General features: G+C 42.9%; 1 protein-coding gene across 1 annotated transcript; it reads left to right on the forward strand.

The window, feature by feature from the left end:
- The first annotated feature begins 2691 nt into the window (after nucleotides 1–2691).
- On the forward strand, nucleotides 2692–13662 carry CLEC11A (C-type lectin domain containing 11A). The gene is made up of 4 exons (XM_069741444.1): nucleotides 2692–3077; nucleotides 3956–4226; nucleotides 7729–7920; nucleotides 12284–13662. Exons 1-4 carry the CDS (start codon nucleotides 2934–2936, stop codon nucleotides 12676–12678), a joined length of 1002 nt encoding a protein of 333 aa, XP_069597545.1. The 5' UTR covers nucleotides 2692–2933; the 3' UTR covers nucleotides 12679–13662.
- Nucleotides 13663–23181: the final 9519 nt, after the last annotated feature.

Genomic DNA, 23181 nt, shown 5'->3' on the forward strand with positions numbered 1-23181 from the left:
TCATCCTGGATCCGGCTGTATAATCAGCACTTAGATACAGTTTAACATAATGATGTAAAATCCCTACTCCACTGTTCAGTCTGGGTAAATGCTAAGGACCCTGCAAGGACATGCAAGGACCTGCAGGTCACTGGACTGACAGCAGAGACTGGGACCAGTTCAGTCCGCGCAGTGGGCAAACATGATGCTTTTGTGAAGCCATTTTCATTTGTGTGGGGTCTGATACTGTGAGGGATACTTTTGGGGCACTATATTATATTGACAGGATTGTGGGCTGGCATCATCATATTGTGTTGGGGTTGTGGGGGCAGCATATTGTGTTGGGGGGCATCATACTGTGTGTGGGAGGACTGTGGGGTGCATGGTACTGTGTTTGGAAGCTGTGAGGTCATTGTACTGTATGGGGGTTGTGGCAATAATATTTTATTTGGGGGAGCTGTGGGTGCATATTGTATGGGGGGTTGTGATGATATACTGTGTGGGTGACTGTGGGGCATAATACTGTGTGTGGGGGCATAATATTGTGTTGGGGTGTTGTGGAGCCATTACACTGTGGGGAGACTCTAGGGACATAAAATTGCATTAAAAGGCTCCTGGGGCATCAAACTGTGTGGGGGCATAATACTGTGTGGGGGTGTTGTGGGGGCATCATACTGTGGGGAGTATCTGGGGGCATAATATTGTGTTAAAGGGCTCTTGGGGCAGCATACTGGGTGGGGGCATCATACCTGTGTGTGGGTGACTGAGATGTTATCAAACTGTGTGTGGGGGCATAATTCTGCATGGGGGTGTTGTGGGGACATCATACTTTGGGGAGAATCTGGGGGCATAATAATGTTTTAAAGGGCTCTTGGGGCATCATACTGTGTGGGGGCATCATATTGTATGTGGTTGCCTATGGAGATATCAAACTGTGTGGGGGCATCATATTGTGTATTGGGGATGTGGCGAAATCAAACTGTGTGGGTGCATCATTCTGTATGGGAGTTGTGGCAATAAATCGTGGGGGCTGTGGGAGCATAATATTGTGTTGGGAGGCTGTGGGGGCATCTTACTTTGTGTGGGGTGATCTTTCAGGGGAGAGGGTCTTGAAGATTTTTTTGCAGGTCATCTTGGGTACCACTCACTGGGACCAGCCCTGTTTTAGCATTGGAGAGGGGAAGGTTAGAGTTACGGTCAGGCCCAAGCCCTAGGTCAAGAAGCCTTGAGCCCTTCCTTCCTCTCCTGCGAAAAAAATAGGGAGGCTGAGCAAGATTAAATTTTAGTAATTTTTTGGAAATTAAGTGTCAAGTCTCCAAAAAAAACGTTGGTTGGCTTGTCCTGACTGGTGGGAAGATTGTATAAGAACGCTTCCAACAACATCGGTTTTGCACCTTGTCGAAATCATTGAGTGTCAAAACCAAGGGGTTCCGTAGACGCTGAAATTTTTTTTTAAACACATAGAATTGTGAAAAATAATATAAGGAGTAATACTTCGCTTCGGATCCCTTGTCACTCCGCTTAATAATTCTTGATTCCATTGTTGGCATTTTGTCCTGGGTTTCCAGGGACTCATATACAAAAATTGGATGACTTTACCCTACTCAAAAGTGGTCACTGCATGGCAGATCGGGGGGTTCCTAGAAGGTGTGGGAACTAAAACGCCCCCAGAAAAGTAGGCAACTATGTGGTTTCCCTGCTCTCTGGTCTCTGTACCTCCTGTTCTGCCTAAGCAGATAAGTGACCGGGTGTCATCACCTGTCCATCGAAACTGAGCAATAAGTACAAAGTCTCTATGGTTGGACAAAATGTAGTCGACTGTAGCGGAAGCATGTTGTCACCATTTTGGCCATTGATTGGATTCTGCATTTTTAAAAAAATGGAATTAGGCATTGGAAAACTCCTTTAAGTGGCCGGATGACCCTTTTCATGGAATTGTAGTGTATTTTTCATCTGCCGGAAATAATAATTTAGAGCATTGACTTTCCATTATTTGAGAAACCACAACTACCAGCCATTTCGTAACAGTCAAAAGCTGTCATGGCATGATGTGGGAGTTGTAGTCTTGAAGTGTTGATCTAGAGCACTTGAGCTCGCGTTACCTTGGCGAGATTCATCTCATTAAAATAACATCCCTTCCTTTTAATTCTATTCCTTCCACGGACTGCCGCTTTTATTATGCCCCGAAGGTATAAAACCAGATTCTTTCGGAAAGTACTCAGCTCATGTACACGGAATGGAAATCGAGAGCCCAAAATAAGAGCGTAAACTCCAACAAAAATGGAAATAGGAAACATAGAAGATATACATCCAACTCCTGAAAGCAATAAAAAGAAATTAGGCAATTGCTGGAATAGCAATTCCTTTGGGACAATAGGAAGATACAGAACTGAAGAAAGTTTTGCATCTACTGGCTTTATAAATCCAATTATACACTGAAATTTAAACCCATAGTCTGCCATAAAACATCCGATAACGGGAGTTGGAATCTTCATAAACGTTGGGTTTTTAGATTTTTGCCACAGGAGGGCACCGTTGAGAGCAGTGTAAAGAATGGGAAATCTGTTCCCTTTCCTGAAAAGTGATGGGAATGCAAAAAAAATGTAGAAAATGTTGTTTACTGGCTAATTAATGTTCATATCCATAGTGGCTGAAATTGCTCTTTGAGAAGTCAGAAATGTAACACGACTTCACCTCATTCTCTCCATGTGGTTTTTGGCTCCGGAGTCCTTTTCTTGGCTATTGCACAGCAGACGCCTGGAAAAAAAAAAAAAAAACTTTGATATTTCCTGTTTTTAGGGGCGACCTCGTATGAGGAATTCTGCAGCTGAAACAAAGAAACTTCAGAACAGGAGAAAAGAAGAAGAAGCAAGACATATCTGGTCATTCTCTAAGCTCACAGGCTCCAGACTTGGTTTTCGGGAGGAGATCTTGCTCCATTTTTCTTCGAAATAATGATCTGGACAAGTATTTTCCTTATAGTATTCTGCAGCCTTGTCCCCGGTAGCCAGGCAGAAGAACAGGAAAGTGAAGAGGATGGGACGGCTGAGATGGAGAACCGGCTCTCGGCTGAAGAACAAAACAAAAACTTGGAGAAGGTAAGGGAAATTTTCATTTACAGGTTTAGTGACATGACTTTTATGCCAAAATATGACTTTTAGAACGTCAACACAAAAGTTCTTGTCCTTCTATTTTTAATGGAAGATGACCATTCATGGTCATGAACACCTTCATCATTCGTGGTCAACGATGGCACCAGACCATGCCAAAGATCGGTGGAGACTCCGTAGACCGGTGACCAACTATTCATACTTGTCATAGAGTTTTGGAAATACCTCTAAGTTGTGATTGATTTACCAGACCCTAAAAGTTGTATCACTATCGAAACGGAATCTAGTCTGGAGATCGGGTTGACCAGCGTTGGATTCTTGTTCCGAATGTTGACCCAGTCGATTGACACTCGGGATCAGGAAGAAGAAACTTGCTCTTTAGGGCAGACTGGATTATGGATGGACCCTTTTTCCTTTCCCATCCCTAGGCTGAACTTGATGGACAAGTGTCTTTTTTTCAACCAGGCTATGTAACTACTTAAAGAACTATTCATAAAGGGGGTTGTCTGGGATTTTAAAAAAACCTTTCTAACTTCTAAATATCCAGCTCCAGACTTTTGCTTTGCTGCAGCTATAATGTACCATACATTCCCATAACCACTGCAGCCACAATGTTTGCACGTAAGACACAAGAGCAGTGATTGGCTGTTTGGGTCATGTGGATGTACGTGATGTCATCACTGTAGGACAAGTAAACAAAGACCGACAGGGACCACCAAGGCAGCAATGCTGGATCGGCGAGGGATTTAACAATTTAATATTAGATATTTTTTCCATTTTATCTCACTCCGTATTGTTAGAATAGTTTTTTATGGGTTTATTTTTTATAACCGAGAACCCCTTTAAATCTTACATATTTTTTTCAGTTTCTCTTAGGTCATTTAGATATTACTGTACCACCAGAAAAGCGTCCACTGATGCCCCCTAAAAGAGAAACAAAGCTTTCCTTCAATGTCACGTTAATTTCTGTTTCTCAAAACGAGAACGGGGTGATCTTTCCAATGCCGGATGATGAAGACCATGAAGAGGAAGTTGAGGAGATAGATGGAGGAACATCAGAGGAAGATGAAGTGGTTCCAACTACAACCGTACAGCCAGCTACTACTCTCCCGGCGGATGATAACTTGAACTATATCAGTGAGTATTTCCATGATATCTGGTGAGTGGTGACATTTCCATCCATAAGATCTGTAGATATTGGGGATAAAATCAGCAATTTACATTAATAATAGATGTAGTAAAAAAAATAATACTATTTGACTCCTAAAAACAGGACAGAAAAGATTATGGAATCCGAATGCTGGGACCCTCAACAATCTTTGAGGGCATTTTGGGACGTGTGTTCTCAAGAACAGTGGCGGTCCTAAAGTTCAAAACCCATCAGTCATACATGTAATACCAATACTGTGGCTATATTATAAATGTTTTGAGAGGGAAAAAACACTTTAAGAAGGACCAATCACTTGCTCCAAAAATTGGATTAACTACCTTGCAAAAATCTCTGAGCTCCTCTGATTCTGACACTCTTTTCCATTTTGTGCTGAGATATTCCATTGCAGAGATATTCTAATTTTATGTTTTTGGAGCGCAGTGTGTGAAATCTCTGCTTGTAGTGGGTTTTTCTTTAGAGTCTTCACTGATTTTACCCCTCCCTCCCAGTTTCTACCAATCACAGCTCAACGGCTGATCTCAGACTCAAATTGTGATTGGCAGCTCCTGAGAGGAAGAGGTGAAAGCACACCCTCACAGAGAAGACTGTGAAGAAATGCCTAGTTGCACTACAAGCAGAGATTTCACATATTGCGCTCCAAAAATAACAAATCTGAATATCTCTGCAGTAGAGCAACACAGAACAAAATGGAAAGCAATGGCAGAATCAAGGGAGCTCAGGAATTTTTCAAGGTAATTAACCTTTTTTTTTTTTTTTGAGTAAGTGACAGCTCCTCTTTAAGGTACTACAGCTCCAAAGGGAAGAGGTTCCAAATCAAGAATGGACATATAAAATATATCAGGGATCCTTTTCCTTGGTTTAAGGATGCTCCTGCTACATTTTATAAATTGCTAACATTCATCAAAGAAGTAATAATAAATTACTAACCTGCAATACCAGACACATCCTATAGTCAAGTGTGGCGCTATTTTGGTATTTTATCGTGTGGTCCTTTTTAAGTGCCAAAAAAAAATAAAAATTGTTTTACTTTTGCAGCACCACTTTTATAAAGGTTGTGGTTTGTATTACTGTTAAGATTATAGAATTTGAAAATAAAATAAAGTACTTAAAGGGATATTTTTCAAGTTAATAATCACTAGGAAGTGCAATCAATCAATCAATGATCATTGGTGGTTTGACTCCGTTGACCTGATCGCTGGGGGTCTAACACTTTTGCACAGTTTATTCCTGGCCTCCCAGCTGCGCAGGGAGCCGCACCCAGTACAACTATACAACAGATGCAGAGAGGAAGCGGTACTATGGCCCCTTTTTTCCCAGAATTAGCAAGGGTTCCAGGGATCTATCTTAGTGAAAAGCCATCACTTACTAAGATGGGAACCAAATTCAATGAAAAAATAAAAATATTTTTTTTCACCCGCAAACAGCGCCACCCTTAGCCATGGCTGTGTCTGGTATTGCAGATACTACAATATTTTTGCGAACATTTAAGAATTCGTTATCCTTATAATTCTAGGACATTCTGAGTCTCTGGCCATTACCAAAACCACAAAGTTTACACTTACGTTCTGCCAGGAGAAAAAAATGAAACTTGGCTTTATTTCTTTTACACATTCCTCTTTCTAAGCATCAGCGATTTAATCCCTCAACTTTTCCTTGGATTTTTTTTTTTGCAATGTGATCTTCTTGACGTGAATACAGACAAGGTTTGGGGGCTTCTGAGAGACGTCCACGCATGTTGTTCGCTCACCACAAGTCTGTGTTAGGAATTCAGTACACTGAAGCCAAACCACAGATCGAGAGGGGAGGGAGAGACTTTTACAAATGTATCAGTTTGCGTCTCCACAGTTGTATGTGTTCTGTTTCCATGGTAACAGACTACAAACAAACACTGTGTAGTCTGATCCTACAGTCATATTTAATATATGTTCCCATTTTTTTGTTAAATTACCAAAAGTTAGTTGGGAAGAATTAAGGGACTGTTGTTAGAAAGTATGATTGTAAGATCAAACTAAATAAAAGGAGGAAAAAAAGGAGCTTTTAATTAAAGGGAACTTATCAGGATAATTATTTTTATTAATGAAACTAGTGATATGGTTGTATAGGACTAAACTCAATAATAAAAATGATACCTGTCTTGTTGAAATCTGATGTTCCAGTGTTGAGAAATTGAGCATTGACCTCTGGAAGTGCATTGGGGGCGTGTCAATGCTCTAAGAGTTCATGGACACGCCCCCTCATTGTACTTTCAGGCTAATTTGCATGTGGCTTCTAAGCTCAATTTCTCAGTGCTGGCACAACCAATTATTACAAGACTGGTATCGTTTTTATTGTCTAGCTAGGATCTAAAAAGCCGTGCTATTAATTTTTGAAGCAAAATTGTCCTGATGGTTTCCATTAAGACTGATTACAAAGTTGTATTATTTATTATTTTAAATGCACTGGGTGAATCAGTATTTTCTTGTCCATATTAGGACACAAGATCCTGCATTACCATAGGACTCATTAGCTAATTTGGACCTGGATAGGGACTTGTGGCGGTAATAAAGATGAAAAAATACGGATATGTGAATTAGACCTAACAGGTTCCACGCTCAATAGCTGTCTGTTGTGAGCACTCTCGTGTGTTCCATGAGAGATCAGACATCTCTGGCAGTAGTTTATCTACTGAGGCTCGTTCAGAAGTCCAAGCACAGACCGCTAGTGTACGGGCTAATTGTAGCTCTCTCAACCCAAGCGTGACAGCTTCACAGAAATACATGAAGCTGTAATTTTCAGGTTCGGAGAGCCGCCAGCCAGTCCGTGCATTGCGGTCCAATATTGCACGATTTGCATAGTGGTCTGAATAAGCCCCATGAGAGCATAATGATCGGTTGTGGGAAATCAGACATGTGGGACCTTTGTCTACCCAACATTGGCCAGTTCAGCCACCGTTGTTAATATAATGTGCATGGGGACGTTTACGGGTGGAGTAGATGGCTGCCCGGCTAACTAGAAGACATCTTGTGACCGAGTATGCTCATAGTTGAAATGGAAAGTTCTGCACCACAACAAGATGAGACTAGGTCTTCCTGAAGTGCTTTTTAGATGATCCGGCAAAGCGTCAAAACAGATATGGTCCAAAGTTTCGACCGAGAGCGGTCTTTGTCAAGGACATCTATATGTAGAAAGAGCTGGAACCAGGAAAGGCGGCAAGGTGTGAGCCATTGGCGTCATGCTATGCTTATGAACATGCCAAACCTTGTTTCCACCAACAGCGAACACATGTGGGCAGTTGTGCTTCCCTCGTACACAACAGATTGTTGGGACTAGAGATTATCCAAGACTCTCACCAATTTTTTCACCCAACCTTGACCCAGACCCTCGTAAAGAAACAAGACTCTTGGATTCTGCCATAACATTTCCGATTGAATCCAGGTCACGGTTATATACGGTCCTTATGGTTAAATACCGATGTCTCTTCGCCCACAGTGTCACGTCTGAGCGGAATAGAGGCTGCAATCCATCGCCTTAACGTCCAGTTCTACGGCCTCGACGTCAAAGTGTCCCAGATGTCTCAAAGCGTGTCCACCATGCGGACTAAGCTCGGTGAAGCAGAAGACACCATCGCCACCGTGTCTGAGATGAATGCAAGAAATCAAAGACAGATTGGACAGATTGAAGGTAGGATTGCCAGGCAGGAACATGTGTCAGGCTGTTGTTTTTCAAGTTAATGTCTTGTTTTAATTACAATATTCTGTACTTTCCTGAGGGATCATCTGTTTCTCGTAGGGAATACGAGTTTCATTAGGCACAAACCTTGAAAACAACAAAAAACAAGAGAGAGAAAGCAACGGCAGGCAAAAACAGAAAGAATCAAGAAACAGAACCAGTCAATCCAAAAAATACATGGGGACCTTAGTATAGGTGTTAATATGTCCACTGATACCTGCAAATTTTGTGAAGAACTCTGTCATAGGTCATGCATATATGATATATAGAATAACCAATGCCAAAGAGTGGCACAACTTTTCTTCTCTCAAAGTCGGTCAATCTGGCGCCAATCATCTCAGAATATTTAGAACAGTGAGGGAAGGTAAGGAGGACACATCTGCAGGTTTAAAGGGGTTGTTCTTTTTACTTAAGTGTATGCAATTTGGTCTAAAAATTACTAGTTTTCATGAAAAATTCTGCACCATTTGCCTTCTACAGCCTACATGTTGGATTCTTCTCCAGAACAAGTGAATTGCGTTTCCATCAGTCATCGCACTATGAGTGTCTGTCAGGGAGGTTGTAACTGTTATCTGTCCCATAAAAGCAAAACGGTGAAATATATTTTTAACTAGATGGTGGCCCGATTCTAACGCATCGGGTATTCTAGAATATGCATGTCCACATAGTATATTGCCCAGTGACGTAGTATATTGCCCAGCTACGTAGTATATTGCCCAGCCACGTAGTATATTGCCCAGCCACGTAGTATATTGCCCAGCCACGTAGTATATTGCCAGTCACGTAGTATATTGCCCAGTCACGTAGTATATTGCCCAGTCACGTAGTATATTGCCCAGTCACGTAGTATATTGCCCAGTCACGTAGTATATTGCCCAGTCACGTAGTATATTGCCCAGTCACGTAGTATATTGCCCAGTCACGTAGTATATTGCCCAGCCACGTAGTATATTGCCCAGCCACGTAGTATATTGCCCAGTCACGTAGTATATTGCCCAGTCACGTAGTATATTGCCCAGTCACGTAGTATATTGCCCAGTCACGTAGTATATTGCCCAGTCACGTAGTATATTGCCCAGTCACGTAGTATATTGCCCAGTCATGTAGTATATTGCCCAGCCACGTAGTATATTGTCCAGCCACGTAGTATATTGCCCAGCCACGTAGTATATTGCCCAGTCATGTAGTATATTGCCCAGTCACATAGTATATTGCCCAGTCACATAGTATATTGCCCAGCCACATAGTATATTGCCAGTCACGTAGTATATTGCCCAGCCATGTAGTATATTGCCCAGCCACGTAGTATATTGCCCAGTCATGTAGTATATTGCCCAGTCACATAGTATATTGCCCAGCCACGTAGTATATTGGCCAGTCACGTATTACCCAGCCACATAGTATATAGCAGAGCCACGTAGTATATTGCCCAGTCATGTAGTATATTGGCCAGCACAGAGCCACGTGGTATAGACTTAAAAAAAATAAACATATAGTCACCTATAGCCTGTTGAAGTCCTGCTATACTCACCATCCGCCGCCTTTCCCGCTCCTCGCCACGTTCCTGGGACCGCTCCATTGCAAGCGGCAGCTTCCGCTCCCAGGGCTGGTGTGAGCAGGACCTATGATGACGTCGCAGTCACATGACCGTGACGTCACGGCAGGTCCTTGCCGCACACCAGCCCTGGGACGGGACCGGAAGCTGCCGCTTGCAATGGAGCAGTCCCGGGAGCGTGGAGAGGAGCGAGAAGGGCGGCGAAGGGTGAGTATAGCAGGTTTTTTGTTTTTTTTATTTTTAACATGACCTATTTTTACTATTGATGCTGTATAGGCAGCATCAATAGTAAATAGTTGGGGACACACAGGGTTAATAGCAGCGGTAACGGAGCGCGTTACACCGTGGGCCGTTACCGCTGCCATTAACCCTGTGTGAGCGGTGGGGATTACGGAGCGGGCACCGGGCAGTGAGTGCAGGGGAGTAGGGGAGGGACTAATCGGACTGTGCCCGTCGCTGATTGGTCGCGGCAGCCATGACAGGCAGCTGCCGAGACCAATCAGTGAACGAATAACCGTGACAGAAGGACAGACAGACAGACGGAAGTACCCCTTAGACAATTATGTATATAGATGAAACCCAATTGCAAAAAAATCATTTTCAGATGTTCTTGGAATGTCCTGTGTATGGCTCCATATTTTACACTCTGCCTGTTCTGTCACTGTGCTCCACACTCCTCCCCTCTTCATAGACTTCAATGGGCAGCAGTAATCTGATTCTTCAGTGAGCCCTTTTGTTTAGATCAAGATGGATTTTCGCTAGTTTTTCAGAATGAATGATGAATTCAGGAGGTGGGGGGAGAAAAGAGGTCGCTAATAGGTGGAGAAATAAGCATATTTCTCTAAGGAGATAAATTACAGAATTTCTTACAATGTTTCATACACATACTGAGCAGTGTAGCTGTAAATCCAGCTCAGGGCTGAGATAAAATGCTCAGTGGAAAGCAGCACATCTATGTCCCCCCTCTGTTCTTTCACTGCATTCCTCACTCCTCTGATCTCCATAGACACCAAAAGGCAGCTGTTCACTGCGTTCTTCATGTCTCCCTTCTCCATAAACATAAATAAGCAGTTGTAATATGATTCCTCAGTAAGCTGGCAATCCCTCTTGTTTTGATCAAGATGCATTTTAGCTGTTTTTCAGAAAGAATGATGAATTCAGGAAGAAGAAGTGGTTCATGGGTTGGGAAAGAACCATATTTCTCTGACTAGATAAACTACAAAGTTTCTTATATTAAGCTTCTTATATGTACTGAGCAGTGTAACTGTAAATCCAACTAAGGAATTGGATCAAATGCTTAGTAGAAAGCAGAACTGTCTGTGTCCCCCTTTGCTCTTTCACTGCATTCCTCACTCCTCCCCTCCACATAGACACCAATAGGCAGTTGTAATCTGATTCCTCAGTGAGATGGCTGTCCTTCTTTATTTTGATCAAGATGGATTCTAGCTGTTTTTCCAAAACAGTTAATGAATTCGAGAGGCAGGAGCAAGAAAATAAGTGGCATACAGATGGAAAAAAAATATATTTCTCTGATGAGATCAGTTACGTTTCTTACATTCACTTGTATGATCGATTTACACAAAGATTGTTGTACTAAAATGTGCATGTTGTACGATGATAATCTAGCGGTTTGGTAGTCCTGACCATGCAGGATTATTGAACTCCATGTTCATTACAGTACTTCTAAAAAGTTGCTTCGTACAAAAACTTCCGTGCAGGTTTTGAGAATCTACTTTAAGAAATGTATCCCACAGTTTTGTAAACAAGATGACAGACCCGTGAGCAAGATCAGCACAAACTCATCCTGTTCTATTACATGCTTGGTTAACATCCCGCGATATTCCCCTTTAAGAATGAAAGAGATACTCCATTTCACCTGGAATTCCTGCTGAGAAAACGCTGTTCCAACCTCTAACTCAGCTGGAAGCCATCTTCTGCAGAAGTTAACCGTGCCAGAATTTGTTTCTCAGACGTGATCCTGCAGGGCGATTGACTATTGTACAATTCTTTAGGCTGTTACTATAAAAATACAGGACACGAGTAGCCGAGGGGTTCCTAATCCCATCACACACTGGTCTTTCCATATGTTTCATGCCGTAAAAGTTTTAGAAAGTTGTAAAATTCATGTATAAAGTAATTAGAGTGCTCTTCCGCGTCTTGGACCCAGGATATGCCATAAACGTTCGATATATGTTGGTCTACGACCCACATCTGTCTTGAGATATCGGGAATAGAGTGGCGGCTATGTAAGAGTTCCAAAAATTGATGAGCATTGGGCTCAAGAATTTTTGGAACTCGATATAAAATCAATGGAGTCACACAAGAGTGGCCACCGACCCAGCTACTTCGGCAAATTAAATCGCATTCTTCTAAAAGGTTCTCATATTGAGACACTGCCTACCATATTATCGAAAAATGGAAGGAGCAGCCAGCTCCCCAAAAGTAGTCCATAGTTCGCCGGAGCTCGGATCAACCCCACTGCTCAGTTGACGAAGTAGACATAGGTCCACCTACATGGATAAAAATTCATAAAGTTTTCTTCTTTCATGGATATGGTCATGACCAAGGATGCAACCGAAATGTGTTGGTGGTGTTCCGCTTTTGGACTGCAACGGGTGTTTTGTGTAATTTTTAATAGGAACGAATAGAACTTCAGGAATTTGCACTTGTGTAGCTGGATCCATCTCTACTTCGTCAACCGCCTACCATAACTCTACTACGATAGGTTCTAAAAACTTTGATTTTCTCCATTCTTTCTAGGTTGCTTGAAGGGTAAGCGGTACCACCGAAAGTGCTATCTCATTTTTCAGCACTTCGAAAACTACGCAACGGCACAACAGCTTTGCCACAGCCGAGGGGGAAACCTGGCAATGCCAATAGACCAGAATGAATTTGCCTATCTGGCGCAGTATGTTCACGATGCCTTCTATCCATTTAACTGGCCCATCTGGATTGGGATTCACGATCGACGCTCGGAAGGGATGTACACGTTTGAGAACGGCCATCGTGTCTCCTATTTCAACTGGTACAAAGATCATTTGGTGACACAGCCAAACGGTGGCATTCTGGAGAACTGCGTGTCAATCTCATCGGATGACGGAAAGTGGTGGGACAACGACTGCTCGCGGAGAATGTACTACATCTGCGAGTACTGAGTGGCGAGGTGACAAATATGGAGCTTCTTGTAGCATCTAGGTCACGTTTTCTGTAGTTCATATCTCAGGTATTCATAGGCTTTCGATAAACATGAGTGCAGGCACAGTCATAGAATGTTCAAAAAGTTGATTTAAATATGTTTATTTCCCTCAAGAATCCTTTTTGATACTTTAATAAGGATGAAACATTTCAACGATCCTTTGTTCCCAAGGGAGAAAATACTTCTACCACGAGTGGAAGTGGCCTATTCAACTCCAAACTGATCCTTCAGCCAACAATTGGCGGTGTAAGGCCACTTTAAAAAGGGTTATTACCATCTTCAAAAATGCTTATTTGTCAGGTAGACCTTGGAAATACAAGCGATTTTGCAATTTATTGCTTATCAAAATTTTCAGCCGTTCTCGAGATATTAACACTTTTCTTTTGTTTACAGCTCGTTGACTTGGAGATCGACCACCACTACTAGGAAGCAGAACATGCACTGTGCTTACGAGCTCTTTTTATTGAACTAGTAAGCGCCATTTAAAAGCCGGCCAGGATTTTTGGAGCTCACCGTTACCTCCTCATCACTTTCACAACAGTGCTTACAAGCTAGACAACAGCAGTGGTCGGTCTCCTAGACAATGAGATGTAAATAAAACAAAGGAGTTAATATCTCCAGAACGGCTGAAAATTTTAACAAACAGTAAATTGCAAAATTGATTGTATTTACAAGCAGTGTTCGACAATAGCCATCTATGAAAATGAGAATAACCCTTTAAGTCACATAGATAATAGCCCAATAGACATCAGAGAATTACAAAAACACGTAATTTACCCAGGTTTTCCTATCCTGTGGATCAGGACATGGTAGATTTTAACCAATCGTGTTTAAGCTTTCCTTCTATTTCCTGTTGAAAATTCAAAGTGTTTTCTATAGTGTAAGCTGTATTTTGCTAAAAACAAAAAATATGAATATTAATCTGTTGGATCACCTTCTAGCATTTCAGTGTTTCCCTGGTTCCCCATTAGTGCGGATTTCTAGACAAGAGAAAGGAGAACCATGGGGCAATGTATTGGGTATCACCATACCATGCCCCAATCTCTATAAATGCCCTGTCAGTACATCAGTGGCCATAAAGTCGATTCTGGCAATCTTGGATTATCCACTCTTCTGTGGGTTTGAGGCATGGGGGTCCACCAGTATTGGCTACAGCCAATTAGTGATCTCAATCATTGTCGTTGAGGACACTTGGACACAAGGCCCCAATTCATCAAGCGGTTTTTCGACATGCGGTGTAAAATTGCTTGAAATGTTGTAAACTTTTTGCGTTAAAAAAATAGCAACTTTTGGCATCTTTACACTATTCCTGGCCAGCTTCACCAACCAACGTGGGCAGAGCTCAAGGAGAACATGGTGTGTTCAAGAACTCCTGACAAATTCATTATAATTTATGCCGAAGATGATGTATGCCAAATTTTGCCAAAATTGTATGCCAGCCCCTGGATGCATAGTAACATTTCTGGCGTTAGTGCACGGCCGTGCATTTTAATGAACTCGGTGAATCTTGCTCCAGCGCTCCCTTTATATAGTCTAGGGTGTAATTGGCAAATTCTACATTGAACATGCAACATCTGACACATTGATCTCCAAGTCGAATCTAACATTGGGATGGGCTTAAAAGATGCTTAAAAAGTCGTGATGGTGTAATTTGGCAAAAATTTGGCACAAACAAATGCAATTTTTGAAAAATGTGAACCTTTATCTTTTTTTCAGATACTACTTATCATGACTTTGGTATAATCAGGTAATACCCCTTTTAAAGGAGTTATCCGTTAAAATTATATTGATTGACCCATCCTTTGGTCATCAGTATTGGATTGGTGGAGGTCCAACACCAGACACTCTTAAAAATCAGCTATTAGCTCCTTCGGGCACATGGAAAGGATCTGCACTGCCAAGTACTGTAGGTAGGCTTCTATACAAGGTTCTCCAGTTCACTGGTTGTCCTCCCTTGGACCAATTTTGGTAGGAATTACTACTGTATTCCAGGAGCAACCCACAAGGCCTATCGTTTTGGAGATGCTCTCACATAGTTGTCTCGTTCCCAAATTTTGGTCACCGTCAAAGTTGCTCCGATCCTTTTTTTTTTTTGCCCATTTCTCCAACACATCCACAACTGACTTAATATCTCCTTCCCGATGACGAGGAGATAATCGGTCAGTCTTATTGCTATGACTACTCAATGAAGACACAATATAATAGCGATTCCTTAGACCAGTACAGTTAAGGAGACAATGATGCGCCTCTTAAGGTTTTATCGAGTCACCTCTTTATCCTCTGTGATCCGAGTACGTATGATGTCAGCGCCACTTAGCGGGTGTTTTTACCGAGATTTTGCAGGTATTATTTACGCTGGAGATGTAGTCATTTTCCATGGTGGTAGAGATATAAATAAAGTCAACCAACCTTCAAGAACACTCAGCGGGGGCTCAGATTTAAGCAGCATGGGTTTATTTTTTGGGTTTTAGACAAAAATGTCGTTTAGACCCCCACTGTTCCAAAATTGAAGCAGCTTCATGCCGGGACAAAGGAATAATAAACTCCACGACAAGGACGAGAGTTGAGAGAAAATTCTGTTACGTGACTGTTTGTTTAATCCTCCTGCGCCGTTTAGCGACTCCTCTCCGACTTCCAGCTGTTGCGCCTCGCGCCCAAGGAATATCATTGCCCAAGTGTCAGCAATGGATTCAGCCATGTGTGTATTTAATAAGCGAGCCGTGCTATTAAAAAACCACAAGAGAAGTTTTGTAAAATATATAGATTTTTTTTATTTCAGTGTTTTTGTTTTTTTCAGTTTCATCATATTTGGAGACTTTTAAAGAATGCAACACGTAGTCCTTTTTTTTCCCCCAATAGTGATTTATTTTGGAATGCCACATTGGCCATTTAAAACAACCAGAGCGGGGCCATTTATCTAATGTCTATGAGAACCTTTAGATGTTGTCCAGCCCAAAAATTGGGGATGTTTTTTCCTTTATAAATGCTCCTTCTATACTAGCTATTGCTGTTGCTGAATGAGAGCAGCGCTGTATATTTTGATGTCTCCTCCTTCTGCTCTTTCCTCCCCTCTCACAGCAGGAACTCTCAGATGGACTGAAGGAGAAATCCTGCAGCTTCATCTCCCCCCTCCTTCTCTTTCTATTCATTTCTTTAAATTAACTGGATATTTAGTATATCTGGGAGCCTTTAGGCAAGAAAATGCTTCTAGAATTTTCTAAAAAAAGAAAAGAATAAGCTACATTTTGACTATAAATATGTATTACTAATTTAAAGGGAGCAAAACTGCGTCTAGGGATTGGCTGCTGTCATTCCTGTCGAAAGCGGCTAGAAGTACAGAAACTGGATAGCGATCCAGGAAAGGTCAGAACAGGATCAACAACAGATCGCTTATGTTTATTACCTTACTCCATTCTAAACCCTAGGTTGAAGCAAATTGGCGAAACAGGTTGTGAATTCAAAGATCAGTCTCTACTTGTCTGCTACATCGGGGTTGCAATTAAGTCGCGAAAAGTTGGACTTTTTTTTGGCCTACTTGCTTGTCGCAATAGTTTTCAGGTCCCATTTAACTGAGAAATATAGCAATGTTTAGCCAAGCGAGCTTTGTCACTGGCCTGAAAAAAAAGAATTAAGTGACTGGACAACTCTTTTTTAAGCCAGCTGGAGGTACACTTTCAATGAAAAGATAGTCTTTTCTGAGCAGGAATTTTGACTTTGGCCACCGATTTAAGGTATGTTTTAAAATGACTTTTGAGCATCCCCCTCTCGAATTACCGTTTGTAAAAAAAAAAATTTCATCTAGAATTCTCTAAAAGAATTTACAATGTAACATTCCGACTAACATGCAATGAACAAGATCGTGTAAAAAAGGGAAGCGAGGAGGTCTTTCGTTCCAGTGCTCACACATTTCTTTGGTTTCTAAATTACTGTGTACGCGACATCTTCATGAAACACATAAGACCTAAATACACACACACAACAAAAAATAAATAAAACTAACAGTATAATAAAAAAAATCATCCAATGACGATCGCTTATCACTGGAGACCAGCTCTCAGAAAAATAAATTACAGTGAAAGGTACTACAGACAAAACTGACCCCTTTTTTCCCACCCAGTGATCGTTTTCAATTCTGCTGCTTTCCTGTTAACTCTCAGCTGCTGAACTTCACAAGTCACTGCTGCTCTCTGCTGGTCCAGTGACCTGTACAATGTCTGCTCGGCTGTGGCCGCCTCCAAAAGTTCACCTGCAGCTTCGGATGTGAATGGAGCAGAGGACATGTTGTAACTTATGATCGGTACAAGATTAGCACATTTTAAATCAGGACAAGTTACTAAAAATTATATACTATATAGTGCAAAGAAGGATTTAGTTAACAGTAACTAATAAGGACTGATACCTATACGGAGGCTCGAGGCGCTGAGAGGTGGATTCTTGCCAACTTGAAATTTCATGCACATTGCTTGACACTCGCCTAGTTTGGAATTCCTTACAGATCAATTTTAGGTACATTTTATAGCAAATATCATAATTATAGTGCAGCCATGTATAAAGTATCGCCTTTTTTGCAATTGGGCTTCATTAAAAAAGGTTTACACTTTTTGAATTCTACAGCCTCTGTTGCACAGTTTATAGCTGGCTGCAGAATGAGTTCACTGAAAATCTATCAGTGAGAAAGTTTATAACTCTACTGACTCGTTCAGACGTTGGTTTTTCTGAGTGTAGTCCAAGGCCGTGTTCCCCGACTTTAGTCCTCGAGAGCCAGCAACAGGTCACGGCTTTCAGGATATCCTCAGTGTTGCATGATGAAATTAGCACCTGGGAAATACTATAAAATATGATCTGTCGGTGGCTCCTGAGGACTGAAGTTGGGACTAAACTCAAAAGAAAGTTATGAAAACCTTATCAAAATCACTGATGAAACTAGAACAGTTTTTCTCGTACGTAAAAAGAAAAAAAAAAGTCTTAACGAGGCCTTATAAATCAACGGACAGGACCTCAAAAAGGAAGAGAAGTTATAAAAATCAAAGAGATCATTGGCAGATCCTCAGTTAATTCTTTCTTCAGTGCAACACCGGCTATAAAAGGCTGACGATGCAAAATGTTTAATGACAATTACAAAAAAAGGCAAAAATGAAAGCATCAAAGAACATAACACTTGGGTTTTGCAGTGTAATGGTAGCATGGGCCGGCCATCTCCAACCTCTCTTTTTTAGTGTACAGGGGTAGGCACTGTTGTGTGCCTGGTAAACACAATGAGCAGACAAATGAACCATCTTCCTGTGACACATACATAAAGAAAATTATATATTTCTCCATCAATACAATAGACATTAACACCATCTATACAATACCATAACTGGGCCTTATATCAGGGACCTAACTGCCCAGAGAAATGATAGTTCAACTTTTAAGTATTTTACACAGGACTGGAAAAATAAAACATGGACTATTATAGGCAGCAAGAAAAGATGACTTCATGAAAGTAAAAAAAAATCTAACAAAGTGCATCAACCTGCATAATAAAACGTACTATAAATTGGCACCACCTATTGCTATATAGTAGGACAACTTGGTCTTACTGAGAATCATATCTCCGTGTAATGGTGATATGACCTGAAGACTGTTGAAGTAGCTTTTGAACCTGATCCCGGACGAGCCCCCAACATGCGATTCTCGGTTTCTTCCAAAAGGGAACAAGTCGGAAACATAGAGGAGTCAACACTACAACACTAACTCCTGAAACAATTGGTCATGTAAGCTGAATAGTAGAGAACGATAGGCTGCGGTAAACGAGAAGCCTTTTGTGTTCCAACATAGTTCTTTATTGTCCCAGCGCGTTTCAGCACCTCATTTTTCTCCTTGGGAAAGGCGCCGCTCCAGTTCTGAAACGCGTTGGAACAACTGAGAAAACTTTTGTGTTCCAAGTTGGTGCTTTATTGCCCAATACGTTTCAACGGCTTATTTTTCACCCTAGGAAAGATGCCACTCCAGTGCCGAAACGCGTTGTCACAATCGAAAAGACTTTTGTGTTCCAAAATGGCTCTTTATTGCCTAACACGTGTCGATGCCTCATTATTCACCTTGAGAAAGGCGAAGATCCAAGGACAAAACACGTTGGGACAATAAAGAACCATTTTGAAACACAAAAGGCTTCTCATATACGGTCAACATGATATCGTCCTCCTATCCTATTAATCATCTGGAAGACATTTTTCTTCTCCAGCCGTGGGGCCACAAATCTACAGGTGTTGTGCGTTCACCCAACTCCGCCAGGTGAGTACAAACTCCACTTTCTACGAACCTTTCCAGTCGATACTGCTTTTAGTGGTTGCATTTTTGTCCCCCAAACGGCTCATCTAAGCCTAATTAGATTTTTTCCATAAAAAGTAACATTAGTATTTGGTTTGTTCTAATTAATCACCTTTATAAAAGTACAACAGGTCGGTGAGGGTCCAACCAGTTACTAATATACCACCTTCCCCCGAGAAGTGTGCAGCTCAGAGTACGGATTCAATATGAAGCCTATGCTTTCCATTACATCCGTACCCCACTCAAGCAAGAGGTCAAGAGGTGTGGGGTGATGAAGTTAACGATCAGTGGGGAGCCAACCACTAGGACCCACACCAACAAAACAAATCACTTGTATCATCGTTGGGAAAGACTCAGACAGGTGTATATCTCTGGCGAGGATCTCAACGCAATGCTCGGACTGGAGTGGCAAGACAGATGCCCACCACCTCTCCATTCCTTCTCCATAAGGCTTCCGGAAAAAGCCAAGTGAAGAGCTCTACAACACCACAGATGGTTGGCCATGCACATTGGCTTTTCCATTCTAAGGGAAGAGTCAAACAATATATACCACGGGTGAGAGTCGTAACCTAATGCTTGGACTGGCCGTCTGCTCTCCTGACCAGAGCGTGACAGCTGCATAGAAATATATGCAGTCACACTTGGATCATGAGAGCCAACGGCCAGTCCCAGCATTGCACTCCGATCCTCGCCTGAGATATACGGCCATCTTACTTCTCTCAGAATGGAACGCCAGTGCATATACACACACCAACTATCTAGAGCAGTGTTCCCCAAGTTCGGTCCTCAAGAGCCACCAACAGGTCGTGTTTTCAGGATTTCCTTAGTGTTGCCCAGGTGAGAATTCCATCACCTAGACAGGCAACAATTCCATCACCTGGGCCATACTAAGGAAACCCTGAAAACACGACCTGTTGGTGGCTCTTGAGGACTTGAGTTGCGGAACACTGATCTAGAGTTCTGCACTTAGCTTTTTCCACCAGCCCCATGAAGAACAAATGGAGAGGTGGTGGGGCATCTGTTCTGCAGCTCCATTTTGTAACAAGGATAAAAGTGCTCAAACTGGGATAAACTTTCCCCGTTCTGCCGACTGGTGCACGTCCCAGCTGTGGAACCCCCACTAATCAGTAAGGAGAACGGTGACAACTTTTTGTCACCGGAGAGCCCCTTTAAATCTATAAATTCCCTAATAAAGGATTTGGAAAATATAATATATAACGAGGACTCTCGGTAGTTGGGTTAAACTAGGCAGAAAAGCTTCAGAAATACAATAAGTGGGTCACGGGGAGCTGCAATATGAAAACCATGAATACTGATTTACAGGCAGGAGAATGTAAAATATTTATCTCGCACACTTCATCCGCTCAATACAGATGAACGAGATAACAATAGACGACCAAGAGCAACCACATAGCTCGGGGTCATGGAAGATGGAAGTAATTAAAGCTCATTCTCCTGATCACATCATCCATATCTCCACCGTAGCGCAGCCATCTATCCGACAGTCGCCTCAGTCTTTTATGGTCCTTCAATCTAGATACGCACTAGTAGAAGTTCATGTAACAGTCAGTCGTCGCTTGTATGTACAAAGCGGGAGGGTGGAAAACGCGTACAGGATGCGTGAACAACCGACATCTGAACGAGTCCCAACGCTGCATGTCACAGTGTGTAAGCCACGTAGACAAATGTTAGCTCTATCAAAGTTGTCCTACAGCACCACAGATCTTCGCATCCCAGTGTTCCAACACTTGTCTTTGTATCCATTTACCATGCCATAAAAATATCAAGTTAAAGGAGTTTTCTGGGCAAAAAAAGTGTGTTGCCAGGGGGATTAAAATAAACTAATACTCATCATTCGGCATCCAACTGGACCCACAGGCTTCTCCATGGCCCGCGCGGGCACAGGCGGCACAAAGCCGAAAAGTTTGTTTTGTTTTTTTTTTAAAGTCTCACTGCCTTCCATTACCTGCCTCATCTCAGTCTACCTCCCAACCCATCCGTTGCACCGCCCTACATCTCCTCCCTCATCTACCAACCCATCCTCTGCACAGTGTTGCACCGCCCTACATCTCCTCCCTCAGCTATCTACACCATACCCATCATATGCACAGTGCTGCAACGCCCTATATATCCTCCCTCATCTACCACCCCACCCATCCTCTGCACTGCCCTACATTTCCTCCCTCATCTACCAACCGATCCTCTGCACTGCCCTACATCTCCTCCCTCATCTACCAACCAACCCATCCTCTGCACTGCCCTACATCTCCTCCCTCATCTACCAACCAACCCATCCTCTGCACTGCCCTACATCTCCTCCCTCATCTACCAACCAACCGATCCTCTGCACTGCCCTACATCTCCTCCCTCATCTACCAACCAACCGATCCTCTGCACTGCCCTACATCTCCTCCCTCATCTACCAACCAACCGATCCTCTGCATTGCCCTACATCTCCTCCCTCATCTACCAACCAACCGATCCTCTGCACTGCCCTACATCTCCTCCCTCATCTACCAACCAACCCATCCTCTGCACTGCCCTACATCTCCTCCCTCATCTACCAACCAACCCATCCTCTGCACTGCCCTACATCTCCTCCCTCATCTACCAACCAACCCATCCTCTGCACTGCCCTACATCTCCTCCCTCATCTACCAACCAACCGATCCTCTGCATTGCCCTACATCTCCTCCCTCATCTACCAACCAACCGATCCTCTGCACTGCCCTACATCTCCTCCCTCATCAACCAACCAACCGATCCTCTGCACTGCCCTACATCTCCTCCCTCATCTACCAACCAACCGATCCTCTGCACTGCCCTACATCTCCTCCCTCATCTACCAACCAACCCATCCTCTGCACTGCCCTACATCTCCTCCCTCATCTACCAACCAACCGATCCTCTGCACTGCCCTACATCTCCTCCCTCATCTACCAACCAACCGATCCTCTGCACTGCCCTACATCTCCTCCCTCATCTACCAACCAACCCATCCTCTGCACTGCCCTACATCTCCTCCCTCATCTACCAACCAACCCATCCTCTGCACTGCCCTACATCTCCTCCCTCATCTACCAACCAACCGATCCTCTGCATTGCCCTACATCTCCTCCCTCATCTACCAACCAACCGATCCTCTGCACTGCCCTACATCTCCTCCCTCATCTATCAACCAACCAATCCTCTGCACTGCCCTAAATCTCCTCCCTCACCTACCAACCCATCCTGTAGACTGCTCTACATCTCCTCCCTCACCTACCAATCCATCCTCTGCACAGTGTTGCATCACTCTACATCTCCTCCCTCAGCTATCGACCACCATACCCATCATATGCACAGTGCTGCACCGCCCTATATATCCTCCCTCATCTACCACCCCGCCCATCCTCTGCACTGCCCTAAATCTCCTCCCTCATCTACCAACAAACCCATCCTCTGCAGTGTTGCATCGCTCTACATCTCCTCCCTCATCTGTCTACCACCATACCCATCAGCACAGTGCTGCACCGCCCTCCATCTCCTCCCTCATCTACACTACCCATCATCTGTACTGCCCTACATCTCCTCCCTCATATGTCTACCACCCAACTCATCCTCTGCAAAGTGCTGCAGTGCCCTACATCTTCTCCCTCATCTATCTACCACCATACCCATCATCCGCAGTGCTGCACCACCCTATAACTCCTCCCTCATCTGTCTACCACCTTACTAATTTCTGCACAGTTCTGCACTGCCTTACGTCTCCTCCATCATCTATCTACCACCCTATCCATCCTCTGCACAGTGCTGCACCGCCCTACATCTCCTCCACATCTATCCATCTACCACCCTATCCGTTCTGCTAATGATCTAAGAAAAATATCCTCCATAATCCAAACCTCCCATTCTTGTCTCCAAGACTTTTCTTGCTGCACCAGTTCTGGGAAATGCCTCAATCAGACGTCTCCGCATCACATACAACTATAATAATAACAATAATAATCTTTATTTTTATATAGCGCTAACATATTCCGCAGCGCTTTACAGGTTGCACACATTATCATCACTGTCCCCAATGGGGCTCACAATCTAAATTCCCTATCAGTATGTCTTTGGAATGTGGGAGGAAACCGGAGAACCCGGAGGAAACCCACGCAAACACGGA

Source organism: Ranitomeya imitator, chromosome 10 (genome assembly GCF_032444005.1).
Source record: "Ranitomeya imitator isolate aRanImi1 chromosome 10, aRanImi1.pri, whole genome shotgun sequence".
Lineage (NCBI taxonomy): Eukaryota > Metazoa > Chordata > Amphibia > Anura > Dendrobatidae > Ranitomeya > Ranitomeya imitator.